The sequence below is a fragment of the Pantherophis guttatus genome, chromosome 3, assembly GCF_059756535.1.
Source record: "Pantherophis guttatus breed Tessera chromosome 3, ASM5975653v1, whole genome shotgun sequence".
NCBI classification, from domain to species: domain Eukaryota; kingdom Metazoa; phylum Chordata; class Lepidosauria; order Squamata; family Colubridae; genus Pantherophis; species Pantherophis guttatus.
Window position 1 is genome coordinate 179,228,446 of NC_142065.1, and position 22,273 is coordinate 179,250,718.

The 22,273-nt window shown below is 36.6% G+C and overlaps 1 protein-coding gene across 7 annotated transcripts in view; it reads left to right on the forward strand.

Annotated features, from left to right (window-relative positions):
• The window catches only part of SULF1 (sulfatase 1), a 102,414-nt gene extending 83,013 nt beyond the window's left edge, over positions 1-19,401 (forward strand). For 4 of the 7 annotated variants that reach the window (XM_034429936.3, XM_034429935.3, XM_087890661.1 and 1 more), the window contains exons 14-22: positions 1,086-1,302; positions 2,198-2,489; positions 3,522-3,618; positions 4,581-4,675; positions 5,208-5,276; positions 8,716-8,888; positions 9,632-9,774; positions 10,689-10,812; positions 16,968-19,401. In XM_034429936.3, coding sequence (XP_034285827.2) covers positions 1,086-1,302; positions 2,198-2,489; positions 3,522-3,618; positions 4,581-4,675; positions 5,208-5,276; positions 8,716-8,888; positions 9,632-9,774; positions 10,689-10,812; positions 16,968-17,758 — 2,001 coding nt within the window. In that variant the 3' untranslated portion in view covers positions 17,759-19,401. Of the gene's footprint in view, positions 1-1,085; positions 1,303-2,197; positions 2,490-3,521; positions 3,619-4,580; positions 4,676-5,207; positions 5,277-8,715; positions 8,889-9,631; positions 9,775-10,688; positions 10,813-12,759; positions 12,794-16,967 lie in introns of all 7 variants that reach the window. The other 3 variants (XM_087890663.1, XM_034429939.3, XM_087890664.1) reach the window with 1 other exon arrangement.
• Positions 19,402-22,273: the final 2,872 nt, after the last annotated feature.

Here is a 22,273-nt window from a genome sequence, read left to right on the forward strand (position 1 = left end):
TTATCTATTTAACTCAAGAAATGCTAAGCACCAGATTAGATGCTATAAATTGTAGTTATTCTAGTCCTTTTGTTGGGCTAACTAACAGTGGTGACAGGTGCACCATTCAAAGATCTGAAATACCAAGTTAGGGATAAATCCCCCTGGAGAAAATGTATCTATGTAGTCACTGAGAGTTGACATGACTTGATGGATCGATCTTCTTGTTAATGATGTAGCTTCCTGGTTATCATGAATGAAACACTTCTCATTGAATAGAGCTGTAACTTTATAAAACAGATTACTACTTTTCTACTAGAATTATTTTTCCACTAGTAGCTGTGGATATCTTTCTCAGAATAAAGAAACTTTGTATGCATCTCAAAACATTAAATTATGAGCAGAGTTCTGCCGACCCCTTTTGGTAACAGCAAGAAGTGCAGCCTCAATCAGGCAAGTACTTTTTGAATTTGGCAAATTATAAATGTATCCTCTCCCAACAAAATTCACCTGAAGGATTTCTACCTTGTTTGCATTTCATTTTTTTAAAAACTAATTTGCCTAAAAACATTTAATTTTTTATTTATTTATTGTCATAGGAAGGGTGGAGTATAGTCATTTAAAAACCAGAAGTTAAATCAGAGTTAAAAAATAAAATTCTATACTTTTAAAAGCTATAAAATATAAAATGTATATGAATTTAAAAAACAAAGTATATATAGAAACAAAAATCTAAAAGATGCTTTAGATGAGGTGTAGGGGACCTTAAAATGTTAATACAGTATGTGGAAGTCTAGGTCAAGTTACAGAGCATTATGATATAACTAACTAGGTGCTCATTAAATCTACCATAGTTTGTAGCACTGGTCATCATCTGACAAATTTTGAGCACTGCTGCACACAATCTGCTAACCTGTATGTTGTAGCAGGGTTGGTATTTGAGAGCAGCATCCTGAATATCTATGCAGTAATGGTAAGATGAGGCTAGTATGAATGTCACTGTAGTACACAGATTAATGTTTAACAAGATTCAAAAAGAAATAAGTGTTCTCTAGGTTATTATTGCCATCTGTATTTCACTGGACTGTCTTTTTCTTTTCACACAGAAATGGCAGTGTATTGAAGACACGTCTGGAAAACTACGTATTCACAAATGCAAAGGGGCAAGTGACATTCTTGCTATGAGAAAAAGAACACGGAGTATACATTCCCAGGGATATAGCAGCAAAGAAAATGACTGTGATTGCGGGGAGGCTGATTATCAGACCAGTCGGGCCCAAAGGAAAAATCAAAGAGGCTTCATGAGGACATCCAGTGTACAAAGTAGGTGATGATAGATTTGAAAAAGCCAGAGATCTTGATGGGCAGCAATGCTAAAGAATCATTTGTTCCTTATAGGTTGAAAAAAAAAAACTGCCACTGTATTCAGACTCACTTGTTAGAATGGGAATCACATCTTTGAATTATCATCCTAAAAAAATATTCAGGTGGTAATCTGGAAGAGCAAAGGTAAAATCTTATAAAGAATGTCTTAGTTTTACATTGCAGAGCATTCAAAAATTAAATTTCCCACCTGCAGAATTTGTGCAATTCATTTTACTAGTTCATTCTTCTATCTGCATAAAACAAGCATATTCTTTCAATACTAGCTATCTTTTAAAGACATAACTGAATTGAAATTGCCCATCCAGTCCAGCCATCTAGAGAGGCCCTGCAGAAAGGCCTGCCTCCTTGCAATGTACATTTGATATGGATGAGATCATAGCCTTTCTCAGTGGTAGCTCGCCCTTTGTGGAATATCTTTCTGATGGTTAAGGGGCTCAGTCTTTTTTGCATTTTACAAACTAGTGAAAGTTGGTATGGTCCTAACTGATTCTGGACAGACAACCATTATAGTTATTTTTATATATCGTTGTTTTCATTATTTTCACGTTCCATTTAAATGATATTTGTTTTCTGTTAGCCACCGAGAGTCTGTCAAGATTGGAAAGGATTACAATTATTTTTAAATAAATAATAATTTTAAAAATGTAGCAAACCATCTTTAGAAAACCTTTGCCCTGAAATGCAGAATTGGAAATAGCTATCACTATTTATATTATTTATATGGATTGTATAGACATCAGCATTGTAAGAATGTCAGGCCTAGTTCCAATGTCTTGGTTAGCTTGGTGTGCATTTTATAGTTTCCTATTGATGAATCTGTGATCTTATGCAGAATACAAACCCCGGTTTGTCCATACTCGCCAAACTCGGTCCTTATCTGTGGAATTTGAAGGGGAAATATACAGTATAAATCTGGAGGAAGAAGAGGAGAAGGAGGAGGAAGAGGAGGAGGAGTTGCACATCCTTCAGTCCAAAAGCATTGTTAAGCGGCATGGAAGTTACAGTGAAGAGGAAGAAGAGGAAGCAGAGGAAGATCATCCAGAAGATGGTGATGGAATTAAAGCAATGCTTGCTGATGGGACTAACACAGTTGGCCAGCCAGATTCTGTCAAAGTTACTCATAAGTAGGAGTGCTTTACTTAATTGCTTTTCATTATTTATTTAGAACCATCTACTATGTGTGTTATCCCAGGTAGCAGAAGTAAAGATAGCTCCAGGGCAGATTTCAGGGATAGAAAAGAGAAGATCTTTGAGAGAAGATCTTTGGGGATACATTTTGAGCAAAAAGAATGTCTGCTTTTCATTTTAGGATGAATATCAAATACTAAAGCCAAAGAGGCTTTTGGTTTATCTAGAATAGAGGTCTTCAAACTTGGCAGCTTTAAGACTTATGGACTTCAATTCCCAGCATAGCTGGCTGGAAAATTCTGGGAGTTGAAGTCCACAAGTCTTAAAGCTGCCAAGTTTGAAGACCTCTGATCTAGAAGAACTACAGAAGATCTGAAACATTAAAGCTACAGCAGCACAGAAGCCCTTCTGCCAATTTCCCTGTGTGGCCATTCCCTCTTTTCTCAACTTCCCTCACTGAGCAGGAAGGTCTGAAATTATTTTTACTTGAGTGAAAATTCAAGATGAAACAGGTTTATGATTGCATGGAGGATTTTATTCAAATCTGGACAAGAGCATTTTATGCTTAATACAGGATATTTGAGAACCAAGAGGACAAGAAAAGCACATTTGAAATAGGACTAGTTTGTATAATAAAGAGGAGAATATTATGGAGAGCTTTTAAAAGGTAGGATAAATATTTGATGGAGATAGAAGGAGAAAAATAACAATTCTAGGGATAGTTTTGTATCATTTAAGCCCTGGGAAATGCGGTAGATACATTCGAAAGCAAATACCTTTTCTTGAACTGTCTGTATACTTAAGTGTTCATAAGCTCAGATTTAATGTTTAGATACACTTCCTAAAACATTGGTATTGCTTTCTGTATAGAAAGTTTTTAGGCCAAGCACTTACCACAGTTAACTGTTAAAGCCATGAGAGTTATTTGCTTTTTTTTATTGCTGTGCAGAGTCCTAGAATTTAGACTGGGCAAAGTGTCTCAAAGATATCACACTTTATTATTTTTTCTCTTCATTCTTTCCTTACAGATGTTTTATTCTTTCAAATGACACCATCCATTGTGAAAGGGAGCTATATCATTCAGCCAGAGCTTGGAAAGATCACAAAGCCTACATCGATAAGGAGGTTGGAAGGTCTTTTTCTTAATTTAGAATTAGAACTGGTATTTTGAGACAGAATAATTTATCAGAAGATATATATTGAATGAACATTTGGAGTGATATTGGAATAGGGTAGAAATTTCTGCATATTGATATGCACAATATATGTTCTTGGAGGTAATGGTAAACTATTGTTTCAGTGTTGAAACTTATCTGTGGTTCTCTCTTTTCCAGTATCTTTTCTTGTATGGAAGATCCCCACTGTCATTCACTATGATTTCTTATAAAATGCTAATTTGGACAAACTGTAGTCCTATTTATAATGATACAAACAAGGCAGCTTCTGACAATGGGCCATGTTTCTGGGTTTGATTCCCTAAACCAGTCTTCCCCCACATGAAACTTTTAAACACATTGGGATCAAGGGTGGGTTCTACTTTTACTACCAGTTCGCAACAGGATTGCGCCCGTGCGCTTGCTTCGCTCACACATATGCAAATCGCCGATGACGACATCCGGAGCAGTGGGCAGGGCCTCCTGCCAGTTTTACTACCGGTCCGAACCAGGGGCGGCAACCCACCACTGATTGGGATTGTGTAACAACAATTCTGTTCACTTCAAAAAACTAATATAAGAAATGGAGCATGGGAAAACTACAGAATCTAAACAAATAGACTGAAAGTAGTCAATGTCTTTTGATAATCCACATCACATTAAAGAACATTCTAAACACTCTATGGCCTTTGGAAATAATTGTTTAGTGGCAGTTCACCACATCTGAACTTGCTATTCTAGTGGCATGTGTAGATACACAACGATTTACAAGATGTGTTTGTAATATATGAATAATTTAAAGAGTTAAAAAGCAATAATAATTTTCATATACATTTAGCAATGATATGAAATAGTTTAATGGGAAGATTTATCAGGAACAATATAAGGATTGGGCATATAATATTGCTATTAAACCAGACATTCTTTTTTCAGATTGAAGCTCTCCAGGATAAAATTAAAAATTTAAGAGAAGTAAGAGGACATCTTAAAAGACGAAAACCAGATGAATGTGACTGTAGCAAAAAGAGGTATATAAAACTTTCTCAATAACTTAACGTATTATCATCTAACTTGGGAGCATGACTGATTGTTCTTAAGTTGATTTTGTAACTAACTATGACAGCATATAAAAAAAGTCATACAGTATTGTTAGACAAAGTATTGTTTTATTGGATTTTGTTTCATTATATAATTTCATTATTTGATGGAATTCTACTTATATAGTAGAATTTCAGAAGATTTTTGAAGTAAGTAATCTTAGAGGCATTTTTAAAACAAAATTTAGGACCATATTGCTATAGTCCCAGATCTTTTATATTGTTAATATAAAAAAATATATATTAAGTTTTATATTGTTAATATAAAAAAACTTTGACCAAAAAGTTTCTGGTCAAAATAAATGCTTCTGAAATCCAAGAAATTTTTACTCCAGATCCATATTTTTTTAAGACGCCCACTGTATCAGTGCTGCTCATAATCAGATTTTAAAACATCAGACATGTTTTTGCTTTAAATGGGCATTTTACAGAAAGTTTTTTATGTTATAATATTTCTTTATAGCTATTACCACAAAGAAAAGGGGGCAAAAGTTCAAGAAAAGCTTAAGACAAGTCATCTACATCCATTCAAGTGAGTCTTGTTAATTTATTATCTTTCCAGCATATATTCATGAGATCTATCTTCCAATCATCTTGTCATTCACATACTATGGGAAGTTTGTCAAAAAAAATGTTTCACTTAATAATGTGGAATTTGGAATAAGTAAATAGCTTTAAAGAATTCCTTAGTTACATTTCAATTTTTTTGTTGTATCTCATATTGATGGCTTAACTTTTTGTTCATTTCACTGGAATTGTGATGTACCCAATTCTTTTTACTTCAATTTTGTTCAGTTTCTAAACATACATTGTTTTCAATCTACCTGAATGCAGTACATTCCCATCTATTTCTATTGGTGACTTAGACGCACATTAAAACTTACAAGGTTAAATATCATAATTGTGTACAATACAATGAGCCTATAATTACTCCATGTTCCTAGGACTATAACCAAGCATCACTTGTCTTGGTTGATCAGGATGGATATATTCAACTTACTGTCAAGGCATACAGATGATCCCTAAGCTAGGCCAATGAATGGCCACATCTAGCAATTTTATTTATATAACTTAAGTTAAAGAAAAGTGGAAGAGAGTGGATCACTAAGCCACCCCACCATGGAGATCTATCTCTCCTCAGCAAACCAGCTGGAATCAGTTCTGGAGATAGGAGGAAAACCACCATACATTGTGCCTCCTAATCCCCAATAAAATTGTAGTTGATGGTATTAAAGGTTACTGAGAGATCAAAGAAAGTCAGAAGGAAGATATCTCTCTCCCCCCACACACACACAATAGGTTCATCAAAAAGGGTTACATCCAGTGGTGGGTTTCAAAAATTTTTACTACCGGTTCTGTGGATGTGGCTTGGTGGGTGTGGCAGGGGAAGGATACTGTAAAATCTCCATTCCAGGGGAAAGTTACTGCAAAATCCCCATTTCCTCCCCATCAGCTGGGCAGATCAGCTGGGACTTGGGAGGCAGAGAATAGATGGGGGCGGGGCCAGTCAGAATTTTTACTACCGGTTCTCCGAACTACTCAAAATTTCCGCTACCGGTTCCCCAGAACTGGTCAGAACCTGCTGAAACCACCTCTGGTTACATCTCCAGCTGAACCAAGTGAAAGAGCTCTCACTTAATTCATTTTCTCCAGGGCCTTTTGCTGAAACACAACCTCCTTCTAAAAAAGGAAGATTGGAGACTGGATGAAATTGTCTGTTTCATAGGATCCAATCATAGTTTATTGGGGTGATTAGACCACTGTCTCCTTCAGAGCCTGCAAAACCACCTAATCTCATAATACTTCATTCACCACTACTGCAAATCATCTCCCAGGAAGCCTAGATCAACCAAGAGAGATATAGATTCAAAACACAGATGGCCTCACTTAACAGCTTCAAATAAGCTGTCCACTTTCTTTTAATTAGTTATAAATTTGTTGGTAGGTTTTACAGGGTCTAGTTTATGTGTTCTTTTTTTAAAGAAAGTGATTATCTGTTTGTATTCCACTATTCCCTTAGGGTTAAAGCTGTTTAGGTTTTAATGTGTTTTGTTTGTATTTTCTATATACGTATCTCAATTCAATGGATTTTATTATTATGGTTGATTGCAATAAGACAGATGTTTAGACCTGAATTTGGTATTTTTATCGATCAAGTTGTTTCCAAGGACCTGAGATAGGCAGGTGTTGTTTGATGCTATTAAGGATATCATTGCAAGATGCAGGCTATTCCAAGTAAAGCTGCAATTGACTGATGGTGATTATATGGCAAAGTATCATATCCCAATCATCATCTGTAAGATCTCAGGGTTCACAGCTTCTAAGAGGAAGTTATTGAGTTAATCAGCCTAAATTTTAGAGAGGGCCATTCTGAAGCATAATACCATTGTTAAAAATGCATATTAAGTTATTAACTACCTGATAGATGCATAAGTAAAGAATAGGAAAATAAACCTCAGTAACCATATTCCAGCACTGACAAAGCAGACTATAACAGCAGGAAGCGTTGTTTATGTCAGGTTTCTAGCATATAGGTTTCCGAACATGATTTTATGTCTTTATATTCTTAATGATAGAGTTGAGTAGCTGAGAAGTAATATCTGTGTTCCACTGTGAAATAAGCTAGTTCTTCTTTTCTGGGGGAAAAACAAAAAGCAAAAGCAAAACTAAAATCACAGAGGTTAGATAAAACCAGTGGTGGGTTGCTCCCGGTTTGGCCTGCTTCGGCCGAGCCGGTAGCGGTGACGCTATTACATCACTGAACCGGTTCTCTTTCTTTGGGAGCTGGGCCCTCCCACCCGCCCCCACATTATTCCAACCTTATATTTCTTCTTTTTTCACCCACCTGAGAGGTGCGGCAGAGCAGATTGCCACACCTCATCTGGCAGATTCGCAATGCGCTTGCACAAAGCGCAAGTTTGGTGCACATGCGAGCGAAGCCAGCATCCACACGATGATCGCACGCAAAGCACGTGACCGAAGAGGCGATCACGCACGAAGCACATGTACAAAGAGAACCAGTAGTAAAGCCGGTTAGAACCCACCCTTGGATGAAACAGATTAACTTCTCAAAACCTGGTGCAATCCGTATATTTTGCATAATACAGCATTTCCCCAAAAATAAGACCCACCCTGAAAACAAGCCCTAGCCTGAATTTTTTGGAGTGGGCCTAATATAAACCCTACCCCAAAAATAAGCTCAGGGGAATGGACGTGGCCCACTGGCCCCTTGGTGCAGTGCAGATACCTATAAATCCAAGCACAGAGGCAGAGGTGGGTGGGAGACAGCCTCCGCCATGCACTTTTCGCCCAGAGGGAGATGAAGCTTCGTCTGCTTGTGAGTGGGATGCTCTGTTTCAAAGTGTCCCATTTGCAAGCAGATAAAGCTTTGATTCTCCCTTATTTTTCCATCTGGTGAAAAGTATTTGGATGTCTATGGGTCGCTTGGGAACAGAGTGTTTTGCCTGGCTGCATTGCTTGGTCTCCTGTTCTGGTGCCGCACTGATGCTGGAAGAAGTGAGCCAGCGATGACATGGGCTTCTGTTGCATATAGTTGGTGCTGCCGCTGCCAGGCAGTTGTCGGGGCTTGGAGCCATGAGGCCCTGAGGTAAGCCAGTGTGTGCGTCAGGCAGATCCACCCCACCTCTCAGAGGTGGAACTCAAAACAATTAAGACATCCCCAAAAATAAACCCCAGTGCTTATTTCGGGGCCCAAAAGAAAATAAGACTGGGTTTTATTTTCGGGAAACACGGTAGTTCTCATGAGCAGTAGTGAGCTTAGCCAATGTGACTGATGATACTCTTCCAGAACTAGGGAAAATATACTACATAATGTTTCTAGACTATAAGCCAAATTATAGTTGTCAATTCATATGTCAAAAATCTACATGTACATAGACTTAGTTTATTGTAGCCTCGATTATTAAAGTATGCTATTGTTTAACATCTATTAAATATTCTTGAATGATTAGGGAAGCTGCTCAAGAGGTGGATGGTAAACTTCAGCTCTTCAAAGAGAATCGGAGGAGAAAAAAAGAAAGGAAAGGGAAAAAGCGCCAGAAGAAAGGAGACGAATGCAGCCTTCCTGGACTCACTTGCTTTACTCATGACAACAATCACTGGCAGACTGCACCATTCTGGAACTGTGAGAACCACTTCCAGTAGATGCATGCTCATGGGAATAAGAATTGATGTGAGCTCTTAGGGAGTTGGAGGGCATATTTGTTCTGGATCTCATATGGAGAGGAGAGGAAAAGACAATGAGCTCATTAAAAATGGGTATGTTAATTCAAACTAGAATTACATTTAGAGCTGAACTGATTAGATTTAATTTACATATTTCTGAGTGAAAACAGTTTCCAAGTAAATGAAACCAGAGATCTCGTGTGACTCAGTAGGAGTATAAAGATTTGCCTGATTAAATAGATGGTGTGCAAAAGGGCAAAAGGGACAGCAACATATGTGACAATGCTAGGAAACCTAGCAGTGCCCATTATCTATTTAGTGATACATCTGGCGGAGGTCTCGTAGGCAAACGGGCCAATCAATTGCTCCATTCAAGAAATCTAGAGCTTAAACTCATCCAGTGGTGGGCTGCCTAGGCTCTGCTTTGAAGAATTCCTAGGAGAGAAAATTCTCCTGCTGGCTAATTTGAATTCCAAACTGGTCTTATCATCAGGAGGTTGTTTTCTAACATTATAAGATGGGTTGCAGAAATGTTTTTGTGCACTTGTAACAGCTATATCTGTACTTTGTGCAAGCATCGTCCATTAATATGCAATATCATTGCATGAAGCTTGTGATATGCTTATGGAACTATCAACGGATTGCCCTTGCTCAAGTGAAGTGAATACATGCATGTTTAAATTTATTTTTTCCCTATAACAGTGGGATCATTTTGTGCTTGTACAAGCTCCAACAACAACACTTACTGGTGTTTGCGAACAGTAAATGAAACACACAACTTCCTCTTCTGTGAATTTGCTACAGGATTTTTGGAGTATTTTGATATGAATTCTGATCCCTATCAGGTAAATGTATGTTAAAAATGATACAGTTGTGGAACATTACCTTAGCTAAGCCACTATTAATACATTTCAATTATATCCCATTTTATATCTTGATGGAACTCAAAATAATGTAAGCTGGTCTCCCCAAAAACTCCCCCAAAACATCCAGGTTTTGATCCAAGCATACAGTCATGGGTATTTTGCAGTTCTCTTAGTACATGGTGGATATGGCACTGAGAAAATATTACAGGTAGCACTTGATTTAAAACCAGTTGCTTAATGACTGTTCAGAGTTATGACAGACTTCCCTGGGGTACTTATAACCCAGTTCCAAAGTTTTGAAAGCTGTTGTCCCCCCAACTGGGTCATATAGCTGTATGTTAAGCTCCCTGCATTTGCAGCTCTTTGCTCCCATGGTCACATAACTGCCTTTTATGATGATTTTGCCAAAAATTGGCATTTACTTCCAGTTTTTGGCAAAAGCAGCCCCTTGGCTCATGTAATGATCACTTCAAAAAAGATTGGATTGGTCATGTGGGTGACCTGATTTATGACCATCACAACTTATGATCATCAGAGGCAGACTGCATTAGAGCTGTAAATCAAGGATTATTGTACATCCTTGCATATGTAAAAGTAACTGAGTTGGAAGGGACATTGGAGGTCATCTAGTCCAACCCCCTGCTCACGCAGGAGACCTATACTAGGGATTCAAACCGCCGAACTGCCGACCTTTCTGATCGACAAGCTCAGCCTCTTAGCCACTGAGCCACCTAGCCAGGTTTCCAAGGGGTCTTCCAAGGAGATTAATATAACTACAAAAGAAATGTGAGAAGCAGTTATAACTTGCTGAAAGTCCACATACATAAGCATAATAATTTAAAGTTCACAACTTTTGCAGATGCAGGCATTCATTTATTTCTTTCCCTGCCCAGCTAACAAATTCGGTTCATACGGTAGAAAGAGGCATTTTGAACCAGCTACATCTTCAGCTAATGGAGCTACGAAGTTGTCAAGGTTATAAGCAGTGCAATCCAAGACCTAAGGGACTTGACACAGGTAACACTATGGTTTAAAAACTGGCATATTGTGTTTTGTTTCCCCTAATTAGTCCAAGGAGCAGCTAAGTTGTCTGTGAAACCTCTTGCTGTGCAATAATTCAAGGATCAAAATATGGATCCTGACAATGACTTTCAGATAAGGAAAGCTCAAGAAAAAAATGCACTTCATTGAACATATGAATAATACATATCAAAATATTTTATTTTTATTCATTTATATTCCACCGTTATTGATTTTATGAATAACCCAAGGTGACAAACCAATCTAATATTTTTTTCTTCTATTTTCCCCACAACAATTACCCTGTGAGGTGGGTTGGACTGAGTGACAGTGATTGGCTCAATCATCTAAGGAGTAGAAAAACCTGCAATTTCCTTATTTACCCATATGTTTGCTCTAACATATTTCTAACAGACGGGCATTTTTTTTTATTTTTATTTTTTGTCAATATAAGCTAGGATAGATTTAAGAAATCATCCCTACCTTAAATAATAATTACCCATTATCAATAAATTAAGCTAGGTTATTTTCTTCAAAAATCCATTGGGAATTTGAGATACGAGAATGATAAAATAAAAATAAATGACCTACAGTGGTCATGTTTTTATTATACAAATAACCATTAAGATGATTAGATTATGAGACCTTAATATGTGTTCCTTAATGTTAGTTTGATGTTGCATATCCTCTGTATTGTCAATTAAAATATTTTCTTTAGCTGGTTTTAGAGCTTTTTGGTGACTAGGAAATCTACTGGAGATGGACAAAGCCTGAAATGTGCCTCTTTTTACATATCTTAGAGCAGTGATAGCGAACCTTTTAGACACTGAGTGCCCAAACTGCGCGCGCATGCCCAAACTAAAAGGTGTGCATGCATGGACATGCGCATGGGCAGGCAGGCAGGCATGCGCAGCAGAGACCTGAAGACCAGCTGGCCGCAGGAGCCAGGGCACCCCAACACTGCAGCATGGCAAGATCTTTTTCTTTCGTGAGCTTCTGTTTCGTCGTTTGCAGGGAAACAGACGCTCACGAAAGAAACGCCACGGAGATCTGACCTAGGGCGACGGCGCGCGTGCCAGCAGAGAGGCCTCTGCGTGCCACCTCTGGCATGCATGCCATAGGTTCGCCACACGGACCTAGATCAAACACAGCAACTCAAACAGCATTACCAGGTTGTGCTACAATAAGTTGGAAAACACTCTTTTTGAAGCACAGCAGGAAAGCAGGCAGCCTCTGTGTTGTGATGGGGATGAGTTGAATGTGATGTGCTTTCAAACTCTTGTTGATACAAATAAAATATTTTCCACCTATGGTTAGTAGATTTTACTTTTACTTATTAAACAAATTTATTTGCACAGAATTCTGTACAGAACTATACAGAAAAGCCCTCAGTCAAAGAAGGAATGCAGTAGGGTTGGATGGGATTCTTAGCAAATAGGCCCATCAGATGTCCTGATGAAGTTACAGTGACCACCAGGAGGGTTTCAATCCCATAGCAATAGCAACCTGAACTTGCCAATAGGAGAAAGGAATTTGAATTGGCATCAGTCTTGCACAACATCAACTCCTATTACAGACGTGCATAGCTGAGTCAGCTCTCACTTCCTCCCAAAGGGGCAAGATGTCCATTCTTTTATCATCTGTAATATAATTAGAAATCATGGGTTTGTTCCTTGGAGATTTATCTCCCATTTTTTTTATGGTTTCATTTCTTTTACAATAAACATTTTCCCTTTTCTTGTAACTTAATCATCTTTTTGTCCCATTTCAGTTATTTCAGAACATACCTTACTCAGGTATCTTTGTTGGACTGCTTCTTTACTTGATTATAACCCCATAAAATTATTATTAGGAATTAGATGCTGTGCATGGAAAGCTACGTTGTGAATGATTTTACCAAATCTAAACACTAACAAAAGTTACTCTTGTATTTTCCTATATCAGGAAATAAAGATGGAGGAAGCTATGATCCACACAGGTATCCACACTTTATTATTCTCCTCAGCAGCTTCTTTCCAAATAATTGCATGACCTGGTCCATTTCAACTAATGCCTCTACTTTGCCTGCTGCACATCATATAGCTTTTGCTGCATGCAAGCGCTAATGCTGTTCATGAAACCACTGGTGTTTACATTTTCACATGACATTTAATATTTTTACATCAAAATTTCATTTTATTTTATTCCACCTTAGGAAATTCACTCTCATCCTCATATTTAAGCAGAGGAAGGGAGAGAAGGTATAGTGCAGAAAGAATGCTCAGCCATTTATTCACCAATCCACCCACATCTGTCTTTCCACCTAGAACAGGGGTGTCAAACTCACATTGTCACGGCAGCATCACGTGACATATCGGAACTGTTTCCCCCATAGCTAAACTGGGTGTGGGCATGGCCAGCGTGTGACGCATCCAGCCCATGGGCCGGGAATTTGACAGCCCTGATCTAGAACATTTACATATCACTCTCTGTGGGCATCAGGCATCTCCATGTGTTTAGGCAACCTGGAATGAAGAATACATTCTTGTACTGTTGTATGTATTGTAGGTCATGATGCCCGAAAGAGGGTGCTTAAATATGTTTACCTTTGCACAGCAAAGCAAAATCAATTGAGCTTACATTGTATGTAGATGTTCATATATTTGAATGGATATTTGTTCACTTTTTCTCCTATAAAACATGATTGGATACTTGTTCACTTTTTCTCCTGTAGAACTTATGTTTTATAAAACTGATATCAGCTTGCAAGATAGCGACCTGGTCTATAAGACACTTATGCACATTTCCCAAATAAAATGCAAAAAAGGGTTATGTAATTCTGCACCAGTTATAAAGCTGTTGAAGTTAAGGCAATGTGGACTGGATCAGTACCCAGATCAGTGGTTAAATCCGAACCAGTTTGATACCAGTTTGCTGGCCGCGCATGTGCACCAAACATGTGCTGTGTGCGTTTGCAGTGCATGCCAAACGTGTGCTGCGTGCACATGCACAGTGCGCACCAAATGTGCATTCTGCGCATGTGCAGTATGTGCCAAAAGGAGGCTTGGGAAGGTAAGTAGAAGCGGGGGGGATCAGCTGTGGCATGCGATTTAGCTTCACTAGAAAGCAAGAAATCCTGCTTTCTAGCAAAGCTAAATCTGATTCCCCCCTCTGTTCTACTTATCTTCCTAAGCCTCCTTTTGGCACGAGCTGTGCCCGCGCATTCGCAGTACACGCCAAAAGGAGGTTTGGAAAGGTAAGTAGAACGAGGGTGGGGGATCAGCTGTGGTGCGCGATTTAGCTTTGCTAGAAAGCAGGATTTCCTGCTTTCTAGCAAAGCTAAACCCCACTGCCCAACTGATCGTCGGAAATACCAGTTTGGAGGAACCGGCAGCTTTTTAAACTGCCAGTTCAATTGAACCGGTAGCTAGCTACTGGTTTGCCCGAACCGGAGCGAACCGGTAGCATTTCACCCCTGACCCAGATGATATAGAATGCTATGAGATAATAATTATTAAGTCAATTTTCAAAGAAGAGTAACTCTTAGGATTATTGGATTGTTTTGCAGAACTTCAGTAAGAGGTTGGGCTTTGTTACATATTTAGAGTCAAATAGAAAATAATCACTTACATTGTTTCACTTTTGGCATTTACAATCTTCTTCTCCTTAATTTCACAAGGATTGTTACTCTGTCAAACTGCTTCAAGTTGCCTCTGCTTACTGTGGTATTGGTGGCAACAATTACCAGTCTTTACACACTTCAAATTGATGGCTCAGTGATGACTTTCACCAAAGATCAGATTGCCTCAGGCTAAGCCAGAGGTGACTGAGGGCCAGTATCAACTTGCCTTCAGATCAAACTGAGACACAGTTTTAATCAATAGGAAACTAAAATAAGCTAGTTATTCACCAAAGCTTCTGTTATCATTTAAAATAAAATCAATAAGTCAACTTCTTGGTCAACTGGTCATGAATTGGGAGGCTAATGATAGAAAGATTTAAACTGTCTTGCATTCCCTGATAAGGCAGGAAATGTTGTTGAAAATAAAGGGATTAGCATTAAATCATTTAAATGTTGTAGAATTAGCACTGAAAATTAGTTTCTGCTTCTCTTTCCAATTCCCCAAATATTTGGGCATACCGAATCTTCACTGTATAATATTTGCTTCCTTTTTGATAGGAAAGGCATTTGTTCACAGATTTTGAGATTCTTGAAGCAAGCCTTTCTGGGTGACTCCCCTGTATAGTCCGTATATGCAACCATATTTTCAATTAGTGTCTATAATAAGTCCTCATCAGCTAGTTTAGTGATGTTATTTCCATGAGCACCCAAATGAATTCAGAGTATTGGTAATATTGCTATTGCCTATAAGAATATTTATGAGTTAAATGCCATTTGTTTTTCCATTTGTTGTTACATTCAAAAAAATATATAAAACAAATATACTCTTTACCCGTCCCAATTACTGACTGGAGCTAAAAACTTATGGAAGTTTTCCAGAAGACAAGTCAACTGGGCAACATGGATAGATCTTGAAGCATCTTATTATGCCCCACAAAAGTATTTCTTTTTATAACAATTATGAATAACACAGAGATAAAATAACTCTTGGTATCAATTATTATGCCTTACATGAGAACTTCCCTGAAATTTTCAAATGTGTGCTTTTGGTGGGAAAATGCCTGCTATGTTTCTGTCTTAACCCATTTTTTCTCCATGTATATTCTCATTATTGACAATCATTGTAGCTCAATCCATTTGAAAGGTACAGGATTAGATAATGTGGTCATTCTTTTTCTGGAGTTGAGCATCAATAGCTTTTCCAGTTTTGTGCCAGAGACGTTGGACAGATTTAAAGCAAAGCTAGGTTAATATAGCTCAGAAATATTATGAAGACAAGCAAGAATTAGCTTAACAGTTTATTATCTGCAATGTAAACGTAAAACAATTTACACACTATAGAAGTGTACAACAGCACTTACTCTTAAGTGATTCTTCTACTGCATTTAATTTTTTAAAATGTTTCTATTTAAGTTAAAAAAAAAGTTAAGCCGATTCTTGCTTTGTCTTAATATATCCACATCTCCAGGGAAAAGAGGAATTCTCTATATGGCTTGGTCCCTAGGTACCTGCAGGGCCACCAATCAGATTAACCTCATCTCAGAAGATCCTCTCAAGAGAAGCGCCTTGTGGTGCCCCAATTGAAGGTGGGAGGTGCTGTGGGAAAAAAGCATTGTTGAACATATTCACCAACTTATTTATTTACTGCTTAGAAATTGATTTTTTTGTTATGAACCATATGCTTTGCTTAAAGATATAACTAGAGTTAGGAACGACTAACACATATGTGCGAGGGGAACCTTTACTTTTACCTTATAACTATTTCACTATATTTGAGCATCTTGTTATAAGCCCTATGTTTTGTAAAGATTTGGTAACATCAAATTAGAAGTACTCTCCAATAAAAGCAGCTTCCTTATAATTCCCTAGGATTTAATTAAGCCATGGAGAAATGAGTGTATAATGACTCTTCATACATATGCTTTGGCTATCTTGCAACTAAATGTCAATCACTATAACAGCAAGAAATCCATGTGAATGTTTCTGTAATGCTTTTCTTTTTTTGGAAGAATTTCTAAAGCAAATTCACTTTCATCATATTGAATGAGACCTGCTATGAACAAATGCAAGAAAATGTTGCTGCCTGGTATTAATCCACTCATGTCACACTTGAGCTCTTTGCGTAAAATATTGATTACATATCCCCGCCTAATATTAAAAGAGTTGGTATTTTATCATTGCAACCAATATACTAAAATTCTGAAAAAGAGCATGTAAGGATTTTCCTGTATTGTGCTACTCAATTTCGAAGAAGGCAATTATTAAATACGACTGTGCAAAGATTAGATTGATATTTAATTCAAATCACTGGTTTTTCAATTGTATCTATGAATCACTTTGAATCACTCTGTATCTATGAATCACTTTGAATCAAACTATATATTCTTGAATCAATTTGGAAAATCAGATTGAAGTGCCAAATGGAATGGATTTGACTTTCCAAATTATGATTTGAACCAAAGCAATTTGAATCAGATCCGAGCTAAGCTGCACATGATTGATTTCCAATATTACAAGTATTACTGTTTCTTTTTTTTTTTCTTTTTAACAGAGGACACTTATGGCATGGATGGGAAGGCTAGGTTCCCAAATTTTACAGAAAGTATCAGCTGGCAAGGACTGGAGGATTTGTACAGTGTGAATGAAAGTTTATATGAAACCAGAAACAACTACAGCATTCATTCTGATGACTGGAGAAATTACTTGAAGGATGTAGATAGAATCTTTGCACTGCTGAACAGTTACTCTAAGCAAAATCAAAGAGCAGAGACTCCCACTGTTAATACGAGTGGAGACTTGGATGAATCATCCACATCATTTTCCTTGCTGGGAATGAGCTCTGCTGAAATAGATGAAGGTTCGAGTGGGTTGACAACCCTAGAGGCTCAACCTATCATCCCAACCTATTATGGAGACCTGACCTTGAGCACAGTAGTGTCAAGCAAGGATGGCAGACTTGAATTAAGCAATGATATTCCTGCAAAAAGGAGTACAAATGGCCACCAAGCCAAAACAAGGCTGAAGATTGAAGAGCCAGTTAATTCAGAAATGGATTTTAGTGGGAACGATTTGACAGAACTGGAGTCCAGACACAGCTTCATCTTGCAACCAATTAACATTATTCAGAAAGCCTCTATGACAGACAAAGATTTTGCACAGGGTATTTTTGAAGAGCAAGTCTACCTTCCCATGAATTCTGCTACAAAAATAATCAGCTGGGCTTTAAATACATTTGTCGTGCAGCATAAAACTGAAATGTTGAGAAAAAGGGAAGGTTTCCAGAAATCTCCACAGTTTCTGAATGAAGAAGGCAGTGCTTCAAATCCACTCTCCTCAAATTAGGCTGGGTTAGCAAGTCAGGTACTATTAATAAGCTCGCAAATGGAACAACAAAACAGCAAAATTCCAGTAGTGTATATTTTACATTCACATTCTTGTCAATATGGCTACAGCTATTAAAATCCGAGAATTAAAAAGGCACCATTGTGACTTTTTAGCAGAGCCCTATTTTTAAAGTAGTGTAAACGCACCTTCAAAGGAAATAAGCTTGTTTTTCTGTTCTCATAACAAATATTCTTATCCCATTTGAGTAATTTTTATTAATTTGAACAATTGAAATTTCATATTGTCAAAGTAAATTTACATGCCCTTTTGTAATCATCGTGCCATAGTCTTTATTAATCTGACTCGTCTACATGTTCTTAATTTTGCTAATGGAATGTAATTTACAAAACAATAAAAGAAGTTGATAGAGAATACATTATATACATGGATGGTAAAAAGTAATTATTGGTATATTGAGCAGATTTTCATATTTGATTTAAAATCTTTATCTTCCAATCAATTCACAGTAACTTTTTTCTTAGATATAACAAACAGGAAACTTAACAGAAAGAGTTAAAGTGAGTTCATTTTCCAGTAGATAGGGACTAAATTGTTATTAAGATTTTTTCAGGAAAGTTTGATTTCCACTTTGCAAAAGGTCTTAATGTATTCACAGCAGTTCTAGTCATTTTAGAATAAAATCTAGTCCAAAGAAAGGTTCTGTATACAAATATGCTATATATTATATTGCATCTTGGCACACTTGCAGAAGTACAACACATACCCCTTTTTAAACACAATCTAAGGTAAGACTACAAATTGCATTGCCATATCTGTATGTAGCCATATGGAATACTGGATTGTAGGTATACCTTTTAAACAGCAATGTCCTGTACACAGGGAATAATATTATGTGCAAAAGTGCTTCTCTACTCTTCAAAGAAATGAATGCTGCTCACAGAAACATCAGGGAAGTTGCATTCAATCCACATTCAGAATATATTAACTTTTGACCTTTTCTTTCATTCTTTTTCTTCACACACTTTGCAGTACTCAGTTCCCAATTTCAACTTACCGTTAGGTTACTCCTAGCTTTCCTTATTTCCAAATAACAATGTGGGGACAAGCACATTCTCATATACAGCCATTTTTGGTTCTTCTGTCATTCATTCCATACAGCATATATTTTCTACCAACATCTGCACATCTTTAAAAAATAGTTCCATTCATTTAATACACATTTTACCAAGGTATACAAATTAATCTACTTTCTCTTTTTTTATGTACAAACTTGCAATTGCTCCATTTTCTCTCAGACACAATTGTCTTGATATTTATGTATTAATTTTCAGTTGTGTGCTCCTTGTTGTATTATAGTTTATGTAACATTTACTTACTGTTTGAAGGCATTTCAGTAATTTTCATGAAAAGCTTTTAGTAGATTCTGTAAACATGAATATTTATCATTTACATGTCTCAAGCTGAATGGCAGAACAAATTTATTTAACAATGTGAATGAATTTTTATATAGATTTTCATTAGGTTACAAACTGTTTATGTAAGAATTTTCTGCAGTACTTTTATAGAACAATTCTGGCTTCAGGAAAGTCTAGAAGCAATAATTCTTCAAATAAAAAAATACTTTACCTGTTTTATAGAAATCAATCAAGTCAAATTTTCATAAAGGTATTAAATTATTTTAATTCAATATATTCATCTATAAACTAATAAGAAATGTTTTACTATGTAATATTTTGCAGTTATTTGATTTAAAATAACTATCTAAGCTCAGATACAAGTTGTAGACATTAACATCCTGCGACAATATCTGTAACATCAGCAAATGTCCAGATCTGCCTATTCCAGGTTGTTGAAAAGGATTAAATAGGTAAACAATAATGTCAAACCCAGTCTGAACATCTGGCTCATTGTGAGGCGAACCAGAATAATAATAATCAGAAAAAATGTGAAAATGGAAAGACTAAAAAACCAATAGTAGAATAACAAATACAATTAACATATACAAAGGAAAAGCTGATATGATATATAGAAATAACTTAGAAGTAATATTAAAAGAATCACTACAGGCCAGCACTAGAAGAATCCATGAATTGATCAACCATCGCCAAGAAGAATTAAAAGAAAAATTTTGGCATATGTAAAAAACAGTAGAAAGACAATACTGCCAGCACTGGTAGAGCCAAAGAAGACTTGACACCTATAATGAAGGGTGTAAATAAGGCATTTGTAATGATGAACATTTATCAATAGACCAACCAGCTTCCCTGCAGTAGAGCAGTACAGAACTGGGTATTGGAATTAGAAAATCAAAGCCTTGGTAGTACAGTGGTTTAATGCACCCTGTAATTAACACAGCTGCCTGCAATTTCTGCAGGTTCGAATCTTACCAGTCTCAAGGTTGACTCAGCCTTCCATCCTTTCTAAGGTAGGTTAAATGAGGACCCAGTTTGTGGGGGCAATAAGCTGACTTTGTATAAATATACAAAAGTATGAAGGCTATTGCTTAACACATTGTAAGCCACCCTGAGTCTCCGGAGAAGGGCGGCATATAAATCAAATAAAAATAAAATAAAATAAAATAAATGCAAAATGATATTCAATCCCAAAGTAGAACATCAGATGCAAATAATTTTTAAAAAGATGGAAGCATATAAAGATCAACACAAGCCTAATTAAAAGTACTGGCTTAGCACAAGAAAAACTAAAGAAACTTTGGAAATCATAAAGCAACAAATAACAGCAATAGCTGGAAAAATTGAGCACTATGAAGTATGAATCATTCAATTTAAGCAATATTGGTTGTTGAATCAGACCAGAGGTGATTCTTCCGAAGTATAAATGGCAATAGAAATGCTGAAAATGGAAAACCAAACAAAAAAGAAAGTTTTGGAAATATCTAGAAGAACCTCAAGACTAATAACAACAGAAATACTTAAAACTGAGTGAAAATGATTAAACCATCTCCTGGAAATGATCAGTTGCATGGTATTTGGCTCAAATAACTGACCAGCTTACATCCAATTATATCTAAACAGTTTAATGAAATATTGCATAAATATTTCCATTAGTGATTGGTTAATAAGTGGCAAAAATGTATCAGATACAAAAGGACCCAGCAATATAATGCAGTTCCAAAATGATTCACTAGCTCATCCATTAAAATTAGCATGTGGCAATAATGAAAAATTGTTGAGAACATAAAGTTGAAAAAGTAGTCAAAATGGGCAGGATAAAATATTGTGAGATTTCAGAAGACAAACTGAATAAAAGTCTTAGCTCTTAACACAACTGATTTAACTGTGATTGAAAAGAAGAAAGTGTGGATAATTGATGTAATGACAGCAAAGAATTGGAGAAGATAACATAGTATCAAAATCTGAAAATTAAAACTGGAAGATTATGGCATAAACCAGCTTGGACAAAAATCCCATCGGTTCAATTACCAAAGGTCACACTGCTTTGATTTCCACATATACTACACTGATATTTTAAAACATCCTAAGTTCTTAGAAAGAGCTCAATTCATATGAAAGCCAGTTTCAGCTTAAGAACTGGCAACTGTGATTTCATACTATTGTGTATACAAGACAGTGGAATAGAAGAATTGGGCGGGGGGGGGGAGGAATCACAAAACATAAAGACCTACAAATAGAAGTAGAAAGACTAATAAAGAAAATAAAAATAATACCAATAGTAATAGGTATATTGGTACAATTCCAAAATATCTGGAGCATCACCTGAAGATCAGAGGCATTGATAAAATCATTATTAGTCAATTGCGAAAGGCAGCTTTACTTGGAACAACTTCCATCCTGTGATATATACGTTTAACATGAAACATCGGACCATCTCAGGTCCTTGAGAAAGACTTGACAGGGATAAAAAAGCCAGTCTAAATCTCTGGCTGAACATCATAATAGATAGTTGAAGGGAAAAAAAGGGCACCTTTTGAACATGAAATCAGCAGCCTAAAACTCTTCAAGAGTTTGTTGCTGTTAAACAGTAAAGTAAAATCACACTCCACTCAACAGGTATAAAATTACTGTTCATAAATGTTCATTGGATGTCACTACAAGATCACATAATAGCTTGCAGTAATAATGATAAATATTGGTGCAGAGATGGGATTCTTAAATTGTAAATACTGTCAACGAATACCTTTAAAAATGTGAATTTTGGAGTTAAGATGATATAGAGTGAAAATAAGAGCCCACATTAAAACTGGCATTAAATGTTATTTAGTTACAGATCATGAATAAATATAACTGATAGATTAAAACACAGGCAATTTGACTCATATATAAAAATGATTAGCTAATTATGACAAACAGATGCAATTGAGCTGAGCAGCAACAATATACTAAATGAGGTAGTAGCACTGAATCCATATTCACTGCATTGATTTCTGCAGCAAAACTATTTTGGATCAGAATGGATTCTTCTACTGTCCTCCACCCCAAAAAAACACTTTAAGTTTGGAATAGTACAACAAGATGTGACATAAAACACCAC